At 38.9% G+C, this 23,000-nt stretch overlaps 2 protein-coding genes and 3 pseudogenes across 3 annotated transcripts; all 5 read right to left on the bottom strand.

Annotated features, from left to right (window-relative positions):
• Positions 1-387: 387 nt before the first annotated feature.
• Positions 388-2,437, bottom strand: LOC104748382 (uncharacterized; annotated as a pseudogene).
• A 467-nt stretch (positions 2,438-2,904) lies between these two features.
• Positions 2,905-4,342, bottom strand: LOC104746517 (uncharacterized; annotated as a pseudogene). Its single transcript, XR_015581561.1, has 2 exons — positions 3,546-4,342; positions 2,905-3,451 (listed from the first exon to the last, which is right to left on the bottom strand). The product of XR_015581561.1 is annotated as an uncharacterized LOC104746517 (transcript).
• Positions 4,343-5,353: 1,011 nt separating this feature from the next.
• Positions 5,354-6,412, bottom strand: LOC104746516 (uncharacterized). The gene has a single exon (XM_087487802.1). The coding sequence runs from the start codon at positions 6,382-6,384 to the stop codon at positions 5,641-5,643; it is 744 nt and encodes a 247-aa protein (XP_087343928.1). The 5' UTR covers positions 6,385-6,412; the 3' UTR covers positions 5,354-5,640.
• A 187-nt stretch (positions 6,413-6,599) lies between these two features.
• On the bottom strand, positions 6,600-18,116 carry LOC147926499 (uncharacterized; annotated as a pseudogene).
• Positions 18,117-18,195: 79 nt separating this feature from the next.
• LOC147926498 (uncharacterized) lies at positions 18,196-18,795 on the bottom strand. The gene has a single exon (XM_087487081.1). It carries the CDS (start codon positions 18,793-18,795, stop codon positions 18,196-18,198), a length of 600 nt encoding a protein of 199 aa, XP_087343207.1.
• Positions 18,796-23,000: the final 4,205 nt, after the last annotated feature.

Genomic DNA, 23,000 nt, shown 5'->3' with positions numbered 1-23,000 from the left:
ATTTGGTCCGGTTTATTGCAATTGGTGTGTATTATCAATTAAATTGTATTGGATCATAATCATATGGTGATTGAGTAATCTCCATTGTTTTATAGTCAAAATCAGAGTTGGATTTGTACCTTTTATGGGTTATACCCTATATAGTATTATAGAAAAGATTCAAATTTCTCATAATCCACCATTGAGAAAACTTAAGCTAACTAACATAAGCACTGAATATATAACACCATGTTCATAAACTTAAGCTAACTAAACTGCAATACATATTAGCTTTTCTTAGGGAACAAAGAAACAAAATGAAAACCAAATAAACGGAACCAAATTCATCCATCTGTCCAACCTTATATGGTAAAATAGTCGATTGTTCTTTCTAAAAAAACTTTGACATTATGTAAACTTTCTCTTCTTGCTTGGAACTTGACCTCCTTGATGAAGCACATTCCAACGTAGACAGTAGCCTCTATTTTCCCACATGGTTTTACCAAAATTCTTCCCAGTAGGTAGTCTGATTCCATATAGTGCATCTTTTCTCCTCCTCATCAAAAGCAACTCCAAATCCGCTCTTCTCCAGCTGAGAAACACTCAAAGCGTTTCCCTTGATCCCTGGAACGTAAAGCACATTCTTGATCGTCTGAGCACCCTCTTTAGTCAGGAAAATCACATCTCCAATCCCTTCTGCCATGTAGGTGGTGGTGGTGGTGGTACCATCTCCAGATGTGAATTTAACCTTAGCTTTCCTTGATCTGTCTAAATCAGTGAAAAACCTCTGATATGGAGTCATGTGATTAGAGTTAATGGAGCTTATCAACCAAATCTCATCATGTAAACCGAAATCACCGACAAAATGTTCAGCTACGTGATCAGGTACTTGGTTTAGCAAACGCCAGAGATCCTTAGCCGAAGAAGCAGCCAAGAGTGTCTCTCTGAAAACAGAGTCTGGGAGAGCGGACTGCAGTATTTGGAGTGCTTTCATGTCTTCTGTCGCAAGTTCTCTCCAGTTCCGTAGCTCTTCGGCTTGAATCGTCGCCGCTATTGGAAACTTCGATGGATTCCATTCGCAACCACATCCCAAAGTCCTTTCTCCGTTAGGGTTGTTTTCATCACCGCCAACCAGACTTCGATGTTTAGCTCATCGGAAATGAGTTCTTGTATTCTCGCCGCCGACCATTCCACAATCATTATCATTTTTGTATAAACTATAAAGCGAATGAAGAAATGTCTCCTTAAACCCCACCCCAACAATTTTTTTTCCGTTGTTGCTAGTATTATATAGTTGCATCACTCCAAACCCTAAATCTAGAGATGTTGCAGTGGATAGAATAAAAAAGCCTAGCCAAGCTCGAATACAATTGAGTCGGCCCACCAGAAGCTCAAATTTGGAAATACTTGACATACGGGGTCGTATGGTTTGGTTGTGTAGACTTGGTTTTATTTGCCTAGTTTTGTAATATATCAAACTTTTTTAACACACTAATCAATATTTGCCATCATTAACAGAGTTGACATACTTAGAACAAAATAAAACAAGATGAGAACCGAATTTAAAAGCCAAACCAGATCCATCAAATTTGGCTACCTTACTTAGTAACAAAATAGTCTACCATGTCCTGCCTCTTAACATTTAAGCTTCATTCATATCATGTTATTTTTTCTCTTCTTGCTTTGAAAGATACCTTCAATCACCTCCAATCGTAGAAAAAAGCCTCTCTTTTCTTCCCACATGGTTTCACCTAAGCTCGTCCCAGTCGTTTGATCCCATATCGTCAATCTCTCTCCAACTCTGTAACCACTCCTCTCCAGCTGGCCAACACTCAACGCGTTTCCTACGATCCCCGGAACGTAAAGCACATTCTTGATCGTCATCTTGATCCCATCTTTAGTCATGATGCTCACATCTCCCATTCCTTGAGCCATGAGGGTACCTCCAAAAAATACTGAAATGAACCTTGGCTCTGTATGTTCTGTCCAAAGTGGTGAAATACTTGTGATATGGAGTCATATGGTTAGTGGCACTGGAGTATAACATCCACATATCCTTATCAAATATCACAGGATCAATGTTGATTGATAAAATGTGGTGCTCTGGTAAGTCCTTGTCTAGATTGGCTTGTACGTTAGCTTTGCTTAGCAAATCCCAGAGACCTTTGGCTGAAGTGGTCTCAAGTGTCTTTCTGAAAACCGAATCCGGGAGAGAATTTTGCAGTAACTGTAGCGCTTTAGCGTCTTTTGCCACAAAATCTCTATATGGTGAAAGGTCTTGGGGTTGAATCTTCGTCGCTAACTCTGGAACTTTGGATAGATCCGGCGGGATTCCGTACTTGACAACGTCCCAAAGTCCATTCTCCACTAGGCTAGTTTTCATGGTTATAGCCCAGATCTCATAGTTGAGCTCATCGGAAACAACGTCTCGTAGTTTCTGAGGGTTTGCCGCCGCCATAGCCGGGGTACTCCTTAGGGTTTCTTCAAACTTTTACTTGTCTTCTACTCTTCTCGGAGAGAAAAATGAATATATATTAATTAATTGCACAAAATTTAAGAATCGGTTTGGATATAATTGGCCATTGGGTTGAGTTATTATTCTAAGGGGAATCCAATTTGGTCAAGTCTGATTCAATTTAACTGGGTTATTCCCGGTTAAAGCTTATTATAGTTTGTTATAACGTTTAATTTGCCTTTCCTATAGTAAACCCTAAGTTACAATTTGTTGTAATCACCATATGATCGGTTTAGACTCGGGTTTAGTTCAATTATTTGGTCCGGTTTATTGCAGTTGGTTATCAACTAAATTGTATTGGATCATATAATCATTATGGTGATTGAGTAATCTCCATTGATTCATAGTCAAAATCAGAGTTGGATTCGTACCTTTTATGGGTTATAGTATTATAGTAGAAAACATTCAAATTTCTCATAATCCACCATTGAGAAAACTTAAGCTAACTAAGCACTAAATATATAACATCATGTTCACATCCGGACAACTGCATTACATATTAGCTTTTTTTCTTAGGGAAAAACTAAACAAAATGAAAACCAAATAAACGGAACCAAATACATCCATTTGTCCAACCTTATTTGGTAAAATAGTCTACTGTTATTATGTAAACTTTCTCTTCTTGTTTTGAACATGACATCCTTGATGAAGCACATTCCAACGTAGACAGTAGCCTCTATTTTCCCACATGGTTTTACCAAAATTCTTCCCAGTAGGTAGTCTGATTCCATATAGTGCATCTTGTCTTCTCCTCATCAAAAGCAACTCCAAATCCGCTATTCTTCAGCTGAGAAACACTCAAAGCGTTTCCCTTGATCCCTGGAATGTAAAGCACATTCTCGATCGTCTGAGCACCCTCCTTAGTCAAGAAAGTCACATTTCCAATCCCTTCTGCCCCGTAGGTGGTGGTGGTACCATCTCCAGATGTGAATTTAACCTTAGCTTGCTTTGTTCTGTCTAAATCAGTGAAAAACCTCTGATATATATGGAGTCATGTGATTAGAGTTAATAGAGCTTATCAACCAAATCTTATCATGGAAATTGTAATCACCAACAAAATGTTCAGCTACGTGATCCTTAGCCGAAGAAGCAACCAAACGCAAGCAAAAGCCTCTCTCTTCCCTAGTGGTGTCACCAAAAACTTTCCCAGTCGTTTGATCCCAAATGGTGCATCTTTCTCTATCCATTTGAACTTTAAAGCCGCTCCTCGCCATCTGAGAAACACTCAAAGCGTTTCCCTTGATCTCTCTGGAACGTAAAGCACATTCTTGATCGTCTTCTCACCATCCTCAGTCATGAAAGTCACATCTCCAACTCCTTTTGAGAGTGTAAAACCTCCAGATGTGAATTCAACCCTAGATAGCCGTGATTCGTAAGTGGTGAAGAACTTGGCATATGGAGTCATATGATTCGAGTTAGAGGAGCTGATCCTCCAAGTATCCTCACCAAAAGTGAAATCACCAACACTTTCAGCTACACGATGAACAGCTACTTCGTATAGATAATCCCAAAGAATCTTAGCCGAAGGAGCCCAGATTGTCTTTCTGAAAAGAGATTCTGGGAGAGCAAACTGCAAAAACTGGAGTGCTCTCATGTCTTCTCTCACACGTTCCCTCCATTGTGAAACTTCTTCGCGTGTAATCGTCGCTTCTAACTCTGGATTCTTCGATGGATCCGGCGGGACTCCATGCTTGAGCACATATTCAAGTCCTTCCTCCTTAATTAAGATGGTTTCCACCATCTCCAACCAGGCTTCATCAATGATTTTTTCTTGGGTCGGCTTTCTCGCCGCCGACAAATCCCCTTTCATTTATCAATTTTTTTATGTTTTGTCTTGGATAAACCCTACACCCCCAAATCGTTTTTTTTTTTTGTTCTTTCTATTTTTGTATATATAGTTGCATCATCCAAACCCTAAATCTGGGGATGTTGAAGTGGGTAAGATAAAAAAAAAGCCTAGCCCAGCTCGAACCAAATTGTATCAGCCCACTAGAAGCCCTAGTCATATCATTGAGTGTTTTTTAATCCAATGATGAATGATTTATCGAAATTTGTTTTTACTACATGAACTGTGAACATAAGCACTAAACATATACTACTAAAATACTCCTGATATAGCAGAGCAAACAGAGTAATCCAAAATATTTGCTGAAATTAGATGAGTGAAACTGAAAACTGAATAAGCAAGTCGCATAATTAGTTAAGTAATTAGAGGTAAGATTGCAAATGCATAAAAAAAATAACATGTCTAATCATCCCAAAAGGATTCAGCAAATCCAGAAGATCTTTTTGGCTGAAGTGGGTAGCATATAGGGTATCCTACTTTGTAACACAATTTTCAATTGTTGTATATGCTTAGTTTTGTTATTTACAGTCGAATATATCCAAATTTTTGAAAACAATTATCCATATTTGACAGAACCGAACACTAGCAATGATGAGTATGTATAATACTATCAGTAAAACACAAAGTCCAAACTATTTCCCCAAAAATTAGTTAAAAAACAGGGACTGCCCGTGAATCCAATTCCACTAGGGTGACACTGAGGTATAAACCCTTATTGCAATACATTATATGCTTTCTTATCAAAACAAATAAAGAAATGAAAAACAGAATAATAAAAACCAAGCGAGATCCATCGATTTGGAACACTGAGGTCTAAACACCATCAGTTAAGCTTCATAGGTGACCTTCATTCATCTGCACTAATTGTCATTTAACACATTAATTTTCAACCGGTTGACTAATCTTCATTGCTTCATACTTAAAAACAGAGTTGGAGACCTTATCCTTTATGTTTGCCTAGTTTTGTAATATTTGTAGAATACATTCAACATATCAAAGGATATAATCCACCATTGAGAAAACTCTGGCTAACATAAGCATTGAATAAAGAAAACTTTGGCTAACACCATGTTCACATCCGGACAAACACAGAACCCAAACTGTATTGCCAAACCTAGTTTATATAATTATAAAAAAAAACGATGGTCCAATTCCGTAATACCAATACCAATACTCATGTACGCAGCTTTTAGCTTTCTTAGGGAACAAAGAAACAAAATGAGAACCAAATCCATCCATCTGTCCAACCGTCCTGCCTCTAAAATTAAATAAAGTGATCCTTCTCCTCTTGCTTTGAAAATTACCTCTTCCTCTGAACCACATCAAAACGCAGGCAAAAGCCTCTCTCTTCCCTCATGGTATCACCAAAGATCTTTCCAGTAGTTCGATCCCATATAGTGCATCTATCTCTATCTATTTCAACTTCAAAGCCGCTCCTCTCCATCTGAGAAACACTCAACGCGTTTCCCTTAAACCCTGGAACGTAAAGCACATCCTTGATCGTCTTCTCACCTTCCTCGGTCATGCCAGTCACATCTCCAACGCCTAGTGCGAGGGCACTACCTCCAGATGTGAATTTAACCTGAGCATGCCGTGATCTGTCTAAACTGGTGATAAGCTTATCATTTGGAGTCATATGATTCGAGTTAGTGAAGCTTATCGTCCAAATATTCTCATCAGAAGTGAAATCACCATTTTCAGCTACATGAACAGTTACTTCGTTTAGATAATTCCAAAGATTCTTAGAAGAAGTAACCGAGAGCGTCTTTCTGAAAAGAGAATCTGGGAGAGCAGACTGCAATATCTGGAGTGCTTTCATGTCTTCTCTCACACTTTCTCTCCAGCTGCAAAGTTCCTCGGGTTTGATCGTCGCGGCTGACTCTGGATTCTTCAATGGATCCGGAGGGATCCCAACACTAACCACATACCCAAGTCCTTCATCCGTTATGATGTTTTTCATCCTCCTTAACCAGGCTTCATCAACGTTTTGGTCATCGTCTTCTTGTAGAGTGTGTCTTCTCGCCGTCGCCCAATCTCTTCTCATCGTTATTTATGTCGTCTTGGATAAAGTGAGAAACAATTGTCTCCTTTAAACCCTAACTCTTTCTATTTCTATTTTTTTTTTTTTTATTGCATCATACAAACCCTAAATCTTTGGATGTTGCAATGGATAGGATAAAAAAGCCTAGCCCAGCTCGAACCAAATTGAGTCGGCCCACCAGAATCCCGAATCCAATCATTGAGTTTTTTTTTTTTATACTAAAAATCCAATGAACAACCCAAATTTGATTTATTACATAAAGCGAACATAATAGTAGATTCAGTGATGAATCTGATCGTAGCTCTGTATGTTCTGTCTAAATTGGTGAAATTCTTGTCATACGGTGTCATGTCGTTGGTGATAGTGGTGTATTAAGATCTAGATATCTTCATCAAATGTCACATGACCAATATTCATTGCTAACATTTGATACTCATGTAACTCCTTCGTTAACTTGGCTCGTACGTTAGCTTCTTTTATCAAATCCTAAAGATCTTTGTTGGCTGAAGTGCTTTCAAAAGTCTTTATGAAAATCAGCTATGGTTTTCTCTGATTCAATATATATATGGATTGTGTGTTGTGTCAATTAGGGGAGCCATCTACTGTAGAATATATCCCACTTTCCATACAACAAGGATGAAAAGCAGCCGTTAGAGTATTTCTGGAATTAGGCTTTGGGAGAGCAGACTGCAATATATGGAGTGCTTCTGTGTCCTTTCTCACAAGCTCTCTCCATATGAAAAGCTCCTCGACTTGAAGATACGAGAGGCGGACTTTGGATTCTTCGTTGGATCAGGCGGGACTCCCTGTATACCATCCAAATACCCTCATCATATGTTTGTGCCCCTAAAGTTACGGGGGTTAACAGACAATATTCAACTATCCGATACTTGAAGTTGCAGTCTTCTTGGTTGTGATTATTCTTGTAGCACAAGCCGCACCATTTGTCAGATGTTGGTTTAAGCCTCAAATCCTTCAATAGGCTAAAGATATCTTCCTCTGTTACTGATTTTATATCCATGGAAGCAAAAATACTCAATAAGACTCTGACTAGTCATCTTATGCACATCAACGAGTTCCTCGAGCATCGTATGACCCTGAGAGCGAGGTGAACACCTTCTTACAAATCAGGTAATCGGATTTCTCAATTTTCTTCAGATGCAACTGTCCAAGGACTTCCAAAACCCTATCAGACCAATTCATACTGCAAACTGGTTAGGTGCCGGTTTAATCTTAGGTAAAGTTTCCACAAAGTTCATTGTATTACTGTTACACAAAAGATTTTTAAGCTCCTCTGTTTCTATCACTCCTCTGTTTCTTGTTAATGTGAAGGGAGTGAGCTATCGGAGAGAATATGCGTGATGGGCATATCAATGAATCTAGTGACGTACCTTGTCGGAGATTTACACATCTCATCAGCTAAATCAGCGACCATAGTGGCGCAGCGTAAGCTTGATAGAACTCGATGTTTGTTGATTCAAAGAATACCAAACAAGGAGTTGACTCGGAGATCGTTGATTCCGAAGAATAGCCGCTCAACGAGGGTTTTTGATAATCGTTGATTCACGGAGAATGCCGATAACAAGGAAGATTAGAAGCTTGAAAAGCTCTAGGTTTTTATTCAATAAACGTATATCGATCCTTTACACAAAGGAGGCTTTAAATACTAAAGTCTCAAAGGCAAAACCCTAAACATAGCAAAAGGAAATAATCAAACAGTAAACTTAAAGCCCAAGAAACAACATAAAGCCTAGATAATAAAACACAGCCCACAAAAGAAATAGGAGATATAAAAGAGTTGAGATGCGCTGCATCAGGTCTCCCCGGGTAGGAAAAAATTCGTCTCTGAATCTGGAACGGTATCATAGCCATGAAACGTTAGCGGTCTTGACATGTGACAGAAGCCAGCGTCGTGCCACCCAGAAACACTTTTGTTAATACACTTGAACACCCCCTTTGATCCAATCACCCGCGGATAAAGCTTGTTGAACGCATGAAGTGACAGCTTGGTCGACGGTAACGCAACACGAACCAACATGTTGAATCCAAAAACAACCTCTGCCCAACCTAGAACTGTCGTGATGTTGCAAGAAAAACCCACGTGTCTACAATGCACTCTTAACCTCCCCAATGAAGCTCGAAACTGTAACCCAATGCGAAATTGAATAACAAAACAGAGAAAGCAATTCACCATTGTCAACGTGTGAGGAGGAGGCCATACAACCTTGCTAACCCATGGGGGCCATATCAACAGAAAAATCTCCCAGCAAGAGTCCCCACCTAAAATATTCACTCTTGAAAGCAAGTCGAGGAGCTAGTAAATCACCCATGTTTTGTGAAATCTCCATGTCTGATAACCGTATACCAATAGAAAGAACACACCGGTGATGATAGAGCAAATTTAACACATCACACATGGCACTAATGATACATACACCCAGGCTGGAATGTTCTGCTGCTTGTAAAGGTAATCGAGTAGGAAGAATAATACGTTTCACATGTGGAAGAAGAAACTTACAAATTTGGTTTGTCACAGGAAACGCCTTAATCTTTGTTGAAGCTATGGTTGCAAACTTGCAACACATATCATCATACACATCAATCGCCTGTATCCCTCGTTGGTCTTGTACATTACTCTCAACCATCGAATTGATAATGACTTTTTTTGTATTTGAATTTAGCAAATGCTCACTCGTTCCAGTAGACGTGGACACATTCCCTCGCACAAAAACTGTTTTAGAACCATATGTAACACCTTGATAACCTAGACCAGATCTAGTTTTCTCTGTTCTTCCCATACTCAATATTCGATCGAGATTCTTTGTCCCACTGTTTAACATCCGAACCTTCTTTTTGTATGCAAGAAGTTCATGCTCCAACCGTTGAGATGTTTCGTTTTCTGCCACAAGTTCGGCCTTTAATTGCGATACTGCCACATTATCGTAATCGTCATTCTTCGGAGCACAAGAGCATTGTGACACTGCCGCAAGCTTACGTTGTAATATTTGTGATTTTTCTTTCTCATAAACTAGTTGTTTCTCCATATGCTCCAGTTGGCTTTCCATCAACTTTTTCTCTTGGATCAGTGCTAAATTTTCTTGGTTAACCTTTAACAAACTCCCATAAAGACTCTTAAATTCGGTTTCCTGATCCAACTCTTGATCACTTTCAAAATCTCTACTTGAGAAGATAAATTCTCGGGCTATCCCAGCCATAGAGACAGGCTGAGCTGCAACTAATGTCATATGACTCTCAGAAGCATAAACCTCGTTGTAGAGATCTTTTCTTCTGCTTTGAAACCAAATGTCGCTTCGACCACGATCTGGCGGCTTACTCTTTATACGTTCTTCTGGTGAAAATCTTGTGTATGCCACCCCTTGAATCACGATAAAATCTGTGCTGCTTTTGTAGTTTACGCCATAAGTTGAATCTTTCTTATATGTGGAAAAATCAAAACGTTGACGTCTTTGTAAGTTTCGAGGTGTTGCCGTAGATGTTACTACATCTTTAACTAATACACATTCTCCACATAATGCTTCTTCTAGTGTATTAGAAGACATTATATTTAAAGACGTTGATCTGTTGCACTCTCTCAATGATTCACCACAAAAGACAAAATTGGTGATGTCATGGATGTCTTCATCTTTTGTATTTTTCATACATCTCACTCGAAAATCTTCTCCTAAGCCACATTTTTTGAAAGGCACAAGAGCATTGACATCCGCCATCCCTTTAGCTACCCGAAACTCTTTCTCCCCTAGTACTGCTCCATAAACCGAATCATAATCATCACTTACAAAACAAAAATTTGGGTCACTGTTTTTATCCGCAACGTTGGTGTCAACGTGTTTTGCATCCTTTGTATTACTACAACCATTGTTGTATGCAGTAACAACATCTTCTTCCTCGTACAGGTTTAGAATCAAAGATCCATGCCCATCATGAACTTCGTTATCGAACACGTCATATATTGGGTAATCATCTGGAGAAGTGTTTGCGTTATCTTCTACGCCAACATTGTCGGCTTCATCGTCAACGTCACACACTGGCAGACCAGAGAGCTCCTTGGAGATATCTTCACTTTGAAGAAACGAACTATGGTTCGTGAGAAGAGAATCACCATTACTCAACATGACGTTACCCACAAAACTCTTTTCATGAATTTGATCATAGGCTGAAACAGTTATGTCTTTGGAAACTTCAATATCATAGATCGGTTCTTCATCTTCATAGATGTCAAAAGCTGGATCTCCATCTGTAGCTAAAAAATCATGACCATGAACATCAACGTCACCGTGGACGTCGAAGATTAGATCTCCGATGAGATCGGGAAAGAGGTCACCGACCACTTCCATCCTATCTTTTGGAGAGTGGACTTGCGACATGTGCGTAGTGAACGCCGTCTCCTTCTGTTGCTGAAGCGATTTGTGGAGTGTCACATCAAAGTTCTCCCTCATCGCAAAGAGAGTCTGACGAAGCTCCATCCATTTGTTTGGCTGTTGTTCAACAACACGTCTCTTGTTTGCTGAAAAGTTGTAGATAGGCTTCGGTGCCATGATCGTTACTTGAGATCACGGTACAGGAACGTCGCTTGCTCTGATACCAAACTGGCGCAGCGTAAGCTTGATAGAACTCGATGTTTGTTGATTCAAAGAATACCAAACAAGGAGTTGACTCGGAGATCGTTGATTCCGAAGAATAGCCGCTCAACGAGGGTTCTTGATAATCGTTGATTCACGGAGAATGCCGATAACAAGGAAGATTAGAAGCTTGAAAAGCTCTAGGTTTTTATTCAATAAACGTATATCGATCCTTTACACAAAGGAGGCTTTAAATACTAAAGTCTCAAAGGCAAAACCCTAAACATAGCAAAAGGAAATAATCAAACAGTAAACTTAAAGCCCAAGAAACAACATAAAGCCTAGATAATAAAACACAGCCCACAAAAGAAATAGGAGATATAAAAGAGTTGAGATGCGCTGCATCACATAGTTACCAATTTCATGGGAACTCTTAACCTCTTAGGACTTCTTGGTGGTTTCTTGGCTGATGCCAAACTCGGTCGCTACAAGATGGTTGCAATCTCAGCCTCAGTTACAGCTCTGGTTAGCTCTTTAAACTATGTCTTTGTATAGCTCTGAATGGCAGTGTTGCTATTGACGGTGGCTACAACCATCTCAAGCATGAGACCACCACCATGTGATGATTTCAGGAGACTTCACCATCAGTGTGTAGAAGCAAACGAACACCAGCTAGCTCTTCTCTACACCATAGCTTTAGGTGGAGGAGGAATCGAATCCAACGTCTCCGGTTTCGGGTCTGACCAATTCGATACTAGTGATCCCAAGGAAGAGAAACAGATGATCTTCTTCAACAAATTATATTTCTCCATTAGCGTAGGCTCTCTCTTCGCCGTGATTGTTCTCGTTTACGTTCAGGACAACGTCGGGAGAGGATGGGGTTACGGGATCTCAGCCGCGACTATGGTGGTTGCAGCCATTGTTTTGCTTTGCGGAACGAGATGGTACCGTTTCACCCTTTCACAACAATATGGAGGGTTGGTTTATTAATAAAACAATAATAAAATAACATCTAAATACAATATAATTTTTAAATTTTTAAAATTAAAAATATTGTCCCGCGGTGTACCGCGGGTTGAATCCAAGTTGTGTTTCAAAAGATTTTAGAAATTTCTTATTATTTTCTCTCAGAAAAAGTGAAGAGGTTTACTCGATTTCGATCACCTGAACTGAGCCTAACCGTTTGTAATTACCATACGATCGATCCCGCAGAGTATCTAGCTATTGTTTTTGATATGTATGAAATCTTTACGCTATATATTCCCATACCAAGGTTAAAATACATGGAATTATTCAAACAAAAACTAGAATGTTAGAAGAAACATGGAATTATTCAAACAAAAACTACAATGATAAAACAAAGATAGAATGTTGATGTAATTGACAACGGCTGAAACGACGTCTCGGCGGTAGTGGACCAACTCCAACCAGCCAAACCTGTAAGAAATATATATATATATATATATATATATATATATATAATGAATGAGGAAGATAGTTAAAAATATATCTATATAATGAGAAGAGGTAAAAAAAATAAAACTCACCTAGTAGCCCAGGTGACACATCTATTATAATTCTCGACGAGATGCTGTGCCTCGTAACAATGGAGTTGACTATCATTTAGAGGGATCTGTACACCTACGGTGTCACCTCTTCCAAGATTCTTCCATAGGCGGCTACAAAACAATATTATGATTGAATTTAAAAACACTGATTTATAATTCATATATCAGAATGATAGAAATTACTCACTTGCGAGCATGGTATTGCATCACGAGGAAAAGATAAAAACCAACGGTTCCGTTGGGTGGAATGGTAATCGAGATAGTGAGCTGATCCCAAATATTCATGATCTGGATAAACCACCAACCACATCTTTGGTTAGTGGACAAAACAATCAAATTAGAAAAACTACATAGCAGCTAATTTCAATAATCTATAAGCTAATTCCAATAATATTTAATACCGGATATGATGGAAGAAGCTAAATAATATTCTCCCTAATAAGCTTAAAAAAATTCACAAACTAATTAGAGAGAAATCACAAACTAATAAGAGAGAAGTTCAAATTCTGCACAAATCCAGAAACCTGATAAGAGCTAAATAATATTCTCCCTAATTAGCCTAAAAGAATTCACAAACTTATTAGTGAAAATTCACAAAACTAATATGAGAGAAGTTCAAGTTCTTCACAAATCCAGAAACCTAATAAGAGATAAATCATATTCTCCCTAATTAGCCTAAAAGAATTCACAAACTAATCAGAGAGAATTCACAAACTAATAAAAGAGAAGTTCAAGTTCTTCACAAATCCAGAAACCTAATAAGAGCTAAATCACATTCTCCCTAATTCGCCTAAAAAAAATTCACAAACTTATCAGAGAGAATTCACATGTCAACCAAAAAAAAAAATCATTTAGTCTAATTTCTAACTAACCAAAATTTTTGAGGGGACCAGAATGAAAAAAATACAGAACATAATTAATATATATATATATATATATATATATATATATATTTATATATAAATATATATATGTCCAATGGTGGCATTGACAGTAAATAATTGATTTTTAGATAAAAAATAAAACATGAAAAACTCGATACATATTGAAAATGGATTCTAGCTAGTGGCTATTTTGCTAATTATAATAGTGAATATATTACTTTCACAATTATATTTCTAAAATGTACTAAACAAATTCAATTTATCTCTCAAAGTATTCACCTTGATCATCATAAGATATATATGTTTATTAAAAACTGAAAAACAAACTTAATTTAACTCAGTTTAAATTATTAAACTGGAAATTATTAGAAATTTATGTAAATGTGAACAGATAGATTCTCTTTGTTTTTTAAATATATATGTTAAATTATTTACGTATTTAATTGAAAAATCGAAAATGGGATGTTTAATATTGACTAACTACGACTTTGTCCAGTTTATTAAGTGTGAGGAAAGAAAAAAAGAAGAAAACTAGTCAAAGACTTAAATCTAGTCAAATACTATCATTAAAAGATTATCTCTGTTATATATAAAAAAAAAGATTAGGCTTTTTCAAACATCATAAGTCTATAAATCTGCAAAGACATACACAAATATAATTTAGAAGTATTTTGCAATAATACTCATATAAGTACACTTCGATTGATACAAAATAATGAAACTTGCATTAAGCTTTCTGTTTTTCATATTTGTTTTGTGTTTTGTGTCGAATGAAGCTAAATGTCATAAAAACATGGTTGTTCTTCAAAACAACCTTTCTCAAAGTCATAGTATTCTAAAAGTTCATTGCAAGTCCAGAGATGACGATCTAGGGGTTCATTTTGTGAATTTTCAAGGTCCTACATACAATTTTAGTTTCTATGATGGTATTTTTGCGACAACGTTATTCACTTGTGATTTCTGGAAGGGAGTTCAAATGGAATATCATAGGAGTTTTTTAGCATATATAGGAGATCCCATTTATAGGTGTGACACGGTGTATACATGGGATGCACAAGATGATGGTATTTACTTCTCAAAAGATGGTGCGACGGAAAAACTGTATTATTATTGGATTAAACACTAATATTCAAAAGCTGTATTAAAGACTAATATTCAAAAGCTGTATTCTCATTTCATCTTATAAAACAATCGTGTTGCCTTTATGTGTATTAGCATTGACAACAAAATGAATTTTATCTATGTTTTCTTCTAATTATATCTACGTTTTCTTCTCATGACTGTATAACAGAATGAGAAGAAATATGAGAGATATTGATTAGCTTGTAGTCTAGGATTTTGGTGATAATATAGAGAAGAAACACTAAGGGGGTGTTATTGGATTGTGGTTTTTAAAGGAGTTTGATGTATTTAAGAATCAGGTGTTATTCAATTGGGTATTTTTAAAAATCCATTAAAATCTAGTGTTATTCAATATCTACTGGATTTTGTGTGATTTTGGATTTCAACGTACTTTGCTTCTAAAATATGAACAAACACAATACCACACTTTTCTCAATCATTTCATTTTCTTTTCCTCTCTTTAGATGGATCTCTAGCCTTTGACATATTATTGTTTGATTTTTTTTCTCAATCCTTTTATATAATCACACTTATTCATCAGATATGTATTATTTTTGAGAATTTTTTTTTTGTGTTCTTTAACTTTTTTTTTCTGGGTTCATGATCTATAACTTTTTTTTTTGGTTTATGATATAATCACACTTTTTTTTTCTGGGTTCAATCTCTGTTTCTTCCTCCTCAAACCCTTTGTATATAATCACACTTATTCATCAGATCTGTGTTTTTTTGTATTCTTTAATTTTTTTTTTCTGGGTTCATGACATCTGGGTTCTTTAATTACACCAAAAATCTGGATTGAAAACAAATACAGTTTAATTCAAGTTTTCTATGACATGTGTAAAAGTCTGGGTGTTATTAATTTAATATAATTTTGGTGTATAACACAGTTTATGGATATATATATTTTTTTCTAACAATAACTTTTTAAAAAATCCATAACAGTCACCAAAAATACATTATCAATGACTTTCAAATCCACCTTATATGCATTATAAAGTCTACACAAATGCATTAGACTTTTAAATCCACTAATGTCGTGGGTTAATTAAAATCTATTAAAATCCTCAATCCAATAACACCCCCTAAATATAAAACTCTGATTTTTTTGTCCCCAAACATGAGCTATAGTGTGGTTTTTCTTTTTGTTATGATTCATAGATAAAAACCAAATACAAGAAAATTATTGTTACCTTTGGTGTCTATATACTTTTGATATATAAAAAAGCCCTTAACTTAAGCTCATAAGATAAGATTTGGAATAAAAACTCAACTAAATGATGAATATTAATTTTTAATCCATCAGTACTTGAGTCCTTATGGCTTATCATTTTAGAGTAGTAAACTGCATCATCTCTAGCATTCCATGTGTGTAAATTACTACAGCTAACAAGAAAAGCTGACGTATATGCCGAGAAAGATTGATGATACTCCATACGATCCCCTTTAAACAAATTACAATCGAATTCTGTTAAGATGATATTATCATTGAAACTAAAATTATATGTTAGATCATCATATTTTTACAAAGTGGTCACCTAAATCGTTGTTTTTGGATTTGCAATGACTTTAAGAACAATACGACTGGAAAAGAGGTTGTTGTAGAAACGTATGGTGTTCTTATGGCACTTAAAACTAATAGCTTCACTCAGACCAAGTACAAAATAACAAAAAGATAAACGAAAATATTAGAATTAACCATCGTGAGTCAAATGGTTTTTTTAGAGGTAATAATAATACTCGGGAGGGTCCAAGTTCCTGAAACCGTAAAACCTGAAATAAAATATTCAGTAATCACTGGTTCCTGAGGCGTATTAAATTAATATGATTGAATTTGGGTTGAGTTATTCTAAGGGGGAATCCGATTTCTTTGTCAACTCTGATTCAATTTAACTGGGGTAATCCCGGTTTAAGTTATTATAGTCCGTGCATGCAAGAATGATTGATGGATTTGACTTGTGACTAGAACTACTAACCCACACCAACATGATTTATTTACTACAAAGACTTAACATAAGTACTTTTATGAACCCATTAGATGGATGCTCATTATAGGTCCACCTTAGATCCATAATCTAGAATATTCTGGATTTACTTATTCCTCAAGTTCTACTTATTCTCTAAGTCTTATATACCTTACCAAAAAGGCAAAAACAGTCGCAGCAAACTGTAACTAAGATTGTCCAAACTTGAAAACTGGATCAACCTAACCAAATCAGAATAATAGACTCTGATTACTAGTAAGTCTAGCAATTTTGCACATCCGATAAAAAAACATTCACAACATACTAAAAACCGAATAAACCGAACCAAGTCGGCATAGTAGACCTTAGTCTAGCAACTAGAGGTTACCTTCAACCACCTCCAAACGCAGAAAAAAGCCTCTCTCTTCCCACATGGATTCACCAAATAGTCTCCCACCCTGATCCTCTACAGTGCATTTGTGAGCGGTCATTACAATCCCATAGCCTGCATGTGTCATCTGACCAACACTCAACACGTTTCTGTCGATCTTGGGAACAAAAAGCACATTCTTGATCGTCTTCTTCTTCCCTTCATTGGTCATGATCCTGACATCTCCCATTCCTTCAGACATTATAGAATCCTCCATGATGAATTTGATCCGAGCTCTGTGTGTTCTGTCTAAAGTAGTGAAATACGTCTCATACGGAGTCATATGGTTCGAGGTCGTGGTGTATAACATCCACATATCCTTATCAAATGTCACAGGAGCAACATTGAATGCTAACATTTGATACTCAGGTAACGCTTCTTCATCATTCCTGCTTTGACTCTTTCTTCTGTTGTTGCTACAGTCTTTGAAGACATGACCTTTACCTCCACATTGAATACACTCTCCTCTTTCATGCCTAGATCTCATCATCACCCTCATCGAATCTATTTTAGCACAATCTAAAATCTTGACCTGTTCCAGTCTCTTCTCTAACTTGGCTTGTACGTTAGCTTCTTTCAGCAAACCCCAAAGATGTTTGGCTGAAGTGGTATCGAGTGTCAATCTGAAAACCAAATCTGTAGAGAAGATTGCAAAATATGTGGCGCTTTTGTGTCTTTGCCAACAAAATCTCTCCACTTGGAAAGATCTTCGGGTTAAATCTTCTTTGCTAGCTCTGGGATCTTCGATGGGTTCGGCGGGATTCCATGCTCGACAAAATCCCAAAGCCCTTTTTCAGTTAAAGTTGTTTTCACGATTGGAGCCCATAGCTCGTAGTTCAGGTCATCGGAAACAACGTCTTGTAGAGTCTGTATCTTCTGTGACAGGAAAATAATCAGTGACACAAATCTATTCTAGGATCTCACCGAGAGAACTAAGAATAGTGAAAACAGACTGAAAGATGACCAAAAAGGGAAGAAGGGTCACCTTAAAGAACTGATTCAGAGTGGTGGAAGCGAGTTAGACCGCCGCAATAGATGAGTGAAGAGAGAGATGAAAGAAGAGATAAAAGATGATGCTCATTAATTAGGTTTTCCAGAAGTGGCATTACCTGCCTTACATAGTACTGAGATTGGACCACAAACCAGTACCAAAATAGCTGAACCAAAATATAAACTGGAAATATATCCATTACAACTTAAAGTAGGATAAGATAAGATACCAAGGAATATTTCTGTCACAATACTCCCTCCTTCAGAGCATCCTTGTCCTCAAGGATCGAATGTAGGATACTTGTTGATGAAGTCTTGGTAAAACTCCCAGGTAGATTTTGCGGGTGTGGAACCCTTCCAATGGACTAAGACCTTTGTGATAGCCTTGTTGCGCGACTTAATCATCTTCTTATCCAATATAGCCTCTGGTTCACGAGCATTTCCAATGTCCACTAGGTACTGTGGTAACAGTGGTGCATCGGTAGAAGGATTTGGACAGAATTTGAGTTGACTCACGTGGAAGACATCGTGGATGGCTGCTTGAGGTGGTAGTTTCAGCTTGTAGGCAACGGATCCTACTTTGTGGACGATAGGGAAAGGGCCATAGTACCTTGGGGAAATCTTGTGTGGGATATTCTTTGACTTCAAGGAGTTTTGTCGGTAAGGTTGGAGCTTGAGATAGACGTAGTCACCCAGTTTGAACTCTCTGTCAGACCGATGAGAATCTGCGGCTTGCTTCATTCTGTTCTGAGCTCTGAGAAGGTGAAACTTAAGCATATTAATCACTTCTTCTCGTTTCTGCAGACTGCGATCGATCACAATGGATGAACTTTCACCAGGGAGATAAGGGAGGTGAATCGGAGGCGGTTGACCATACATTATCTCAAATGGTGTTGAGCGTATTGTAGTATGATACGTCGTATTGTACCACCACTCTGCAAGGGAAAGCCACTTACTCCAAGTTTGTGGAGCCTCAGATACCATACAGCGAAGGTATGTCTCCAACGTCTTGTTGGTGATCTCAGTTTGTCCGTCGGTTTGAGGGTGATACGAGGTTTAAAACTGCAGATCAGTACCATGGACTCGAAACATCTCCCGCCAAATTTCACTCGGGAATGTGGGATCTCTGTCACTGGTGACATCTTTAGGCATTCTATGGAGTTTAATGACCTGGTCAAAGTATATTTGTGCGACTTCCAGAGCAGTATAGGGATGAGATAAAGGGAGGAAATGTGCATTCTTACTTAACCTGTCGATGACCACCATGATGCAATGCTTACCAGAAGAGGGTGGTAAACCTTCCATAAAGTCTAGACTGGTTGATTCCCAGACGCCTTTAGGGATGGGTAGTGGGTTAAGCAGACCAGGTTTAGCAGCGGTATCGTACTTGTTCCTTTGGCAGATGTTACAGTTCCTCACGTAATTCTGGACTTCCAAACTCATCTTTGGCCAGTAAAACAATGATTTGACGCGGTATAACGTCGCATCTCTGCCTGAATGACCCCCTATAGCTGAATCGTGCAGCCATTGGAGAATTCGTGTCTTTACTACTGCATCATTGCCAACAACTAACTTTCTCTTATGTCTCAATTCTCCATTTGTGAAGGTATAGTTAGGGTGCGATGAAGGTTTAGCTTCGATCTCAGAAATAAGCTTCTGCAGATGAGTATCAGTCTCCCATAAGAGCTTCAGGGAATCAAAGAAACCCTCATGTGCTTGAGACAGTGTGATGTGCAACAGTTGGGATCCGGTGACTCGTGAGAGAGCATCAGCAGCATGGTTTTGCTTACCCGATTTATACTGAATCTCAAAGGTGTACCCTATCAGCTTGGACAACCACATGTGTTGGAACGGTGTTGTTACCTTCTGATCCATGAGGAACTTAAGGCTCTTTTGATCCGTCTTTATAATAAAAGGACGATGCGCGAGATAGGCATTCCAAACCTGAACAGCATGGACGACAACAAGGAGTTCTTTCTCGTACACTGACAGCGATTGGTGTCTCGGGCCCAGTGCTCTACTGATGAAGTATATTGGATGGTGATCCTGCATTAAGACTGCTCCTATGCCCACGTTCGACGCATCAGTCTCGACTACAAACATTTTGTCGAAGTTTGGTAGTGCGAGTACTGGAGAGGTGGATAACGCTTTCTTCAAATTTTGAAAAGCCTCGTTTGCCTCCTCGCTCCAGATGAACCCTTCTTTCGTAAGTAGGTTGGTGAGTGCTCTTGCAATGACCCCGTACCCCTTTATGAATCGCCGGTAATAGTTGGCCAAGCCCAAGAAACTCCTCAGTTGTTTTTGATTCGCCGGAGTTGGCCATTGTTCTATTGCCTCGATCTTGCTCGGATCAGTGCTCACTCCCTTCTCTGATATGAAATGCCCCAGATACTCGATGACTGTAGCTCCAAAGGTACATTTTGATGGCTTCAGGTAAAGTTGTTGGCTCCTGAGTCTGAGGAACACCTGTTGCAAGTGGTGTAGATGTAACTCCCAAGTGGCACTGTAAACTAGAATGTCATCGAAGAAAACTAGCAGGAACTTCCTCGAGATTTCTTTGAAAGCATGATTCATCAGACCTTGGAATGTGCAGGGAGCATTAGTAAGCCCAAAGGGCATTACTACATACTCGTAGTGATCGGCATGAGTCTTGAATGCCGTTTTGTACACATCCTCTGGTGACATTCGAATTTGGTGGAAACCAGCCCTCAAGTCCAACTTAGAAAAGTATTTAGCTCCTCCTAGCTCATCCAGTAGGTCCTCCAACAAGGGAATGGGGTATTTGTCCTTGATGGTTTGCTTGTTGAGCCCACGGTAGTCAACACATAGACGCCAAGACCCATCTTTCTTCTTGACTAACACAATGGGAGAGGCATAGGGTCTGGTACTGCTTTGTATGATTCCCTAAGTGACCATGTCCTTCACCATCTTGTCTATGACATCCTTCTGAAGTGTGGAGTAGCGATAAGGTCTGAGATTTACCGGGTTTGCGTCTGTGACCAGGGGAATCTTGTGGTTGAAGCCTTCTCGGAATGGAGGTAAACCGGAGGGTTCCTCAAAGATGTCATTGAACGACGCCAATTGGTATTGCAGAGAAGGGTCGTTAGTCATCAATGACTCATGCGTGGAGATATGCGACAGCAGAGCTTCTGGTTGCAAGGAAGGTTGATTTGGAGAGTCTGAGATCAGTTGGACTTGCAGAAGAGCGATCTGCGAAGGTTGTTGCATGATCTTGTCCAGGTTGTCTCCTTTGACTTCTTTGCACACAACCTTGGTTCCCCTTAATACGTACTTCATTCCATCTATCTTGAACTCCTTGCGTAGGTTCAAGAAAAGATCGGACCTAATGTTACCAGCCATTGCACTCCCAAAACAAGATCATAGCAATCTTGTGGTATTGGTCTGACCTCAGTGACGAATGAGTAGCCTTGCATCTTAAACGAGAAAGAAGAACACTTATGCTTGGATATGATTGATCCACCAAAAGCTCCAGTCACTCGTATTGGTTTAATGGGTTCCAAGAGACTACCCACTTCGTTGGCCACTGCTAAGCTGAAGAAACTATGTGTGCTGCCAGGATCTATCAATACATGGAGCTTCCGCTTACCATAGTGAGCTATCATAATCATACAAGTGAAGTCTGAGGTGCCGTTCAGCGCATTCACCGATATGACTGGTCCTGCTTCTGTTATCTCTTCAGCCTGATCATCGGGGTGATTAGTGATTATCTCTTCCCCTTCTGGACAATCATTAGTGATTATCTCTTCCCCTTCTGGACAATCATCCTCTTCTTCTACCTCCACCACGAATATCTGAGAGCTTTTGTGTTTCAAGTGATGGCCTGGAGAGTATGGTTCATCACAAAACATACACAACCCTTTGGTTCGACGCTCTTGCATCTCCTGGTAAGAGTACTTCCTTGGGATTTTATCTGTTGGTTTGATAAAAGTGTTTGGCTTGTTTAACTGGTATTTGGATGTGTTGTTCTCGGGTAAGGGTAGCTGAGGTGTTGTGTTTTGGGTACGGTGTTGAGTCGAGGTGTTTGTCTTGGAGTAGGGACTGAAGGGAGCTCGGAGGGTTTTGGTTGGGCATGGGTTAAGTAAGCTTCATGGAGGCTTGCTAAACGAGCGGCATTAGATACATCGCCAACCTCAAACTGACGAACGTGTAATGAGAGCTGCGGGTTGAGATTGGTCAGGAAAATGCTCACGGCATGCGCATCTGGCAAGGACAACTTTGTCAAAGCGAGGAAAACCTCCACCGTATCTCCTGACTTCTTTAAGCTCACCAAAGCTGACAATAGATCATTATATGCTTCTGCAAACCTCTTGGGCAAAGCCATAATGAACTCGGACCAAGAGAGGAAAACTCCAAAACGATTGTTCAAGTAGTTGTGGAGCCACTGCATCGCTTTCCCCTCTATATAGATGGAAGCTAGCTGTACCTTCCCCTCAGCAGGAGTATGGTCAAGGAGGAAGAACTGCTCCCAGCAATAAACCCAATCTCTCAGCAAGGTTCTATCAAAGAGTGGAAAACCTACCTTGGTCAAGCGTGTAGACAGACCATTCGGGGCTGTGTGATGAGCCGGCGTACGGTCCGAAACCAGGGGTCGCTTACCAGAGGAAGCGAGATATTCTTTCAACAGATCTGGAGGATCCGGAGGGCGTGGCTGCTGAGATGCCGCTCTAAGCTCACCGGACGCCGCTGTCGGAGAACCCGCGGTTCCACTTGTCTGACCCGAGTGTTGTGACAGTAGCTTCTGTAACATAGACTCGATGGAGGCGTGAGATCTGGCCAGCTCAGTCTGCAACTTCACCAGTTCCGCTATTTGACCTTTGATGTCGTCAGTCGTCTGCCTTTGATCTTTGATTTGCTTGCTCATGGTTTGAAGACGGGTAGCGTCAGCCATGGTTGCGTAGATCCGAAAATCGCTCGCTCTGATACCAATGTGACAAGAAAATAATCAGTGACACAAATCTATTCTAGGATCTCACCGAGAGAACTAAGAATAGTGAAAACAGACTGAAAGATGACCAAAAAGGGAAGAAGGGTCACCTTAAAGAACTGATTCCGAGTGGTGGAAG

The sequence above is a fragment of the Camelina sativa genome, chromosome 15 (genome assembly GCF_030686135.1).
Source record: "Camelina sativa cultivar CO46 ecotype springtype chromosome 15, ASM3068613v1".
Taxonomy (NCBI): domain Eukaryota; kingdom Viridiplantae; phylum Streptophyta; class Magnoliopsida; order Brassicales; family Brassicaceae; genus Camelina; species Camelina sativa.
The sequence above is the reverse complement of the archived record's forward strand: the minus strand, read 5'-3'. Positions and strand labels throughout refer to the sequence as shown.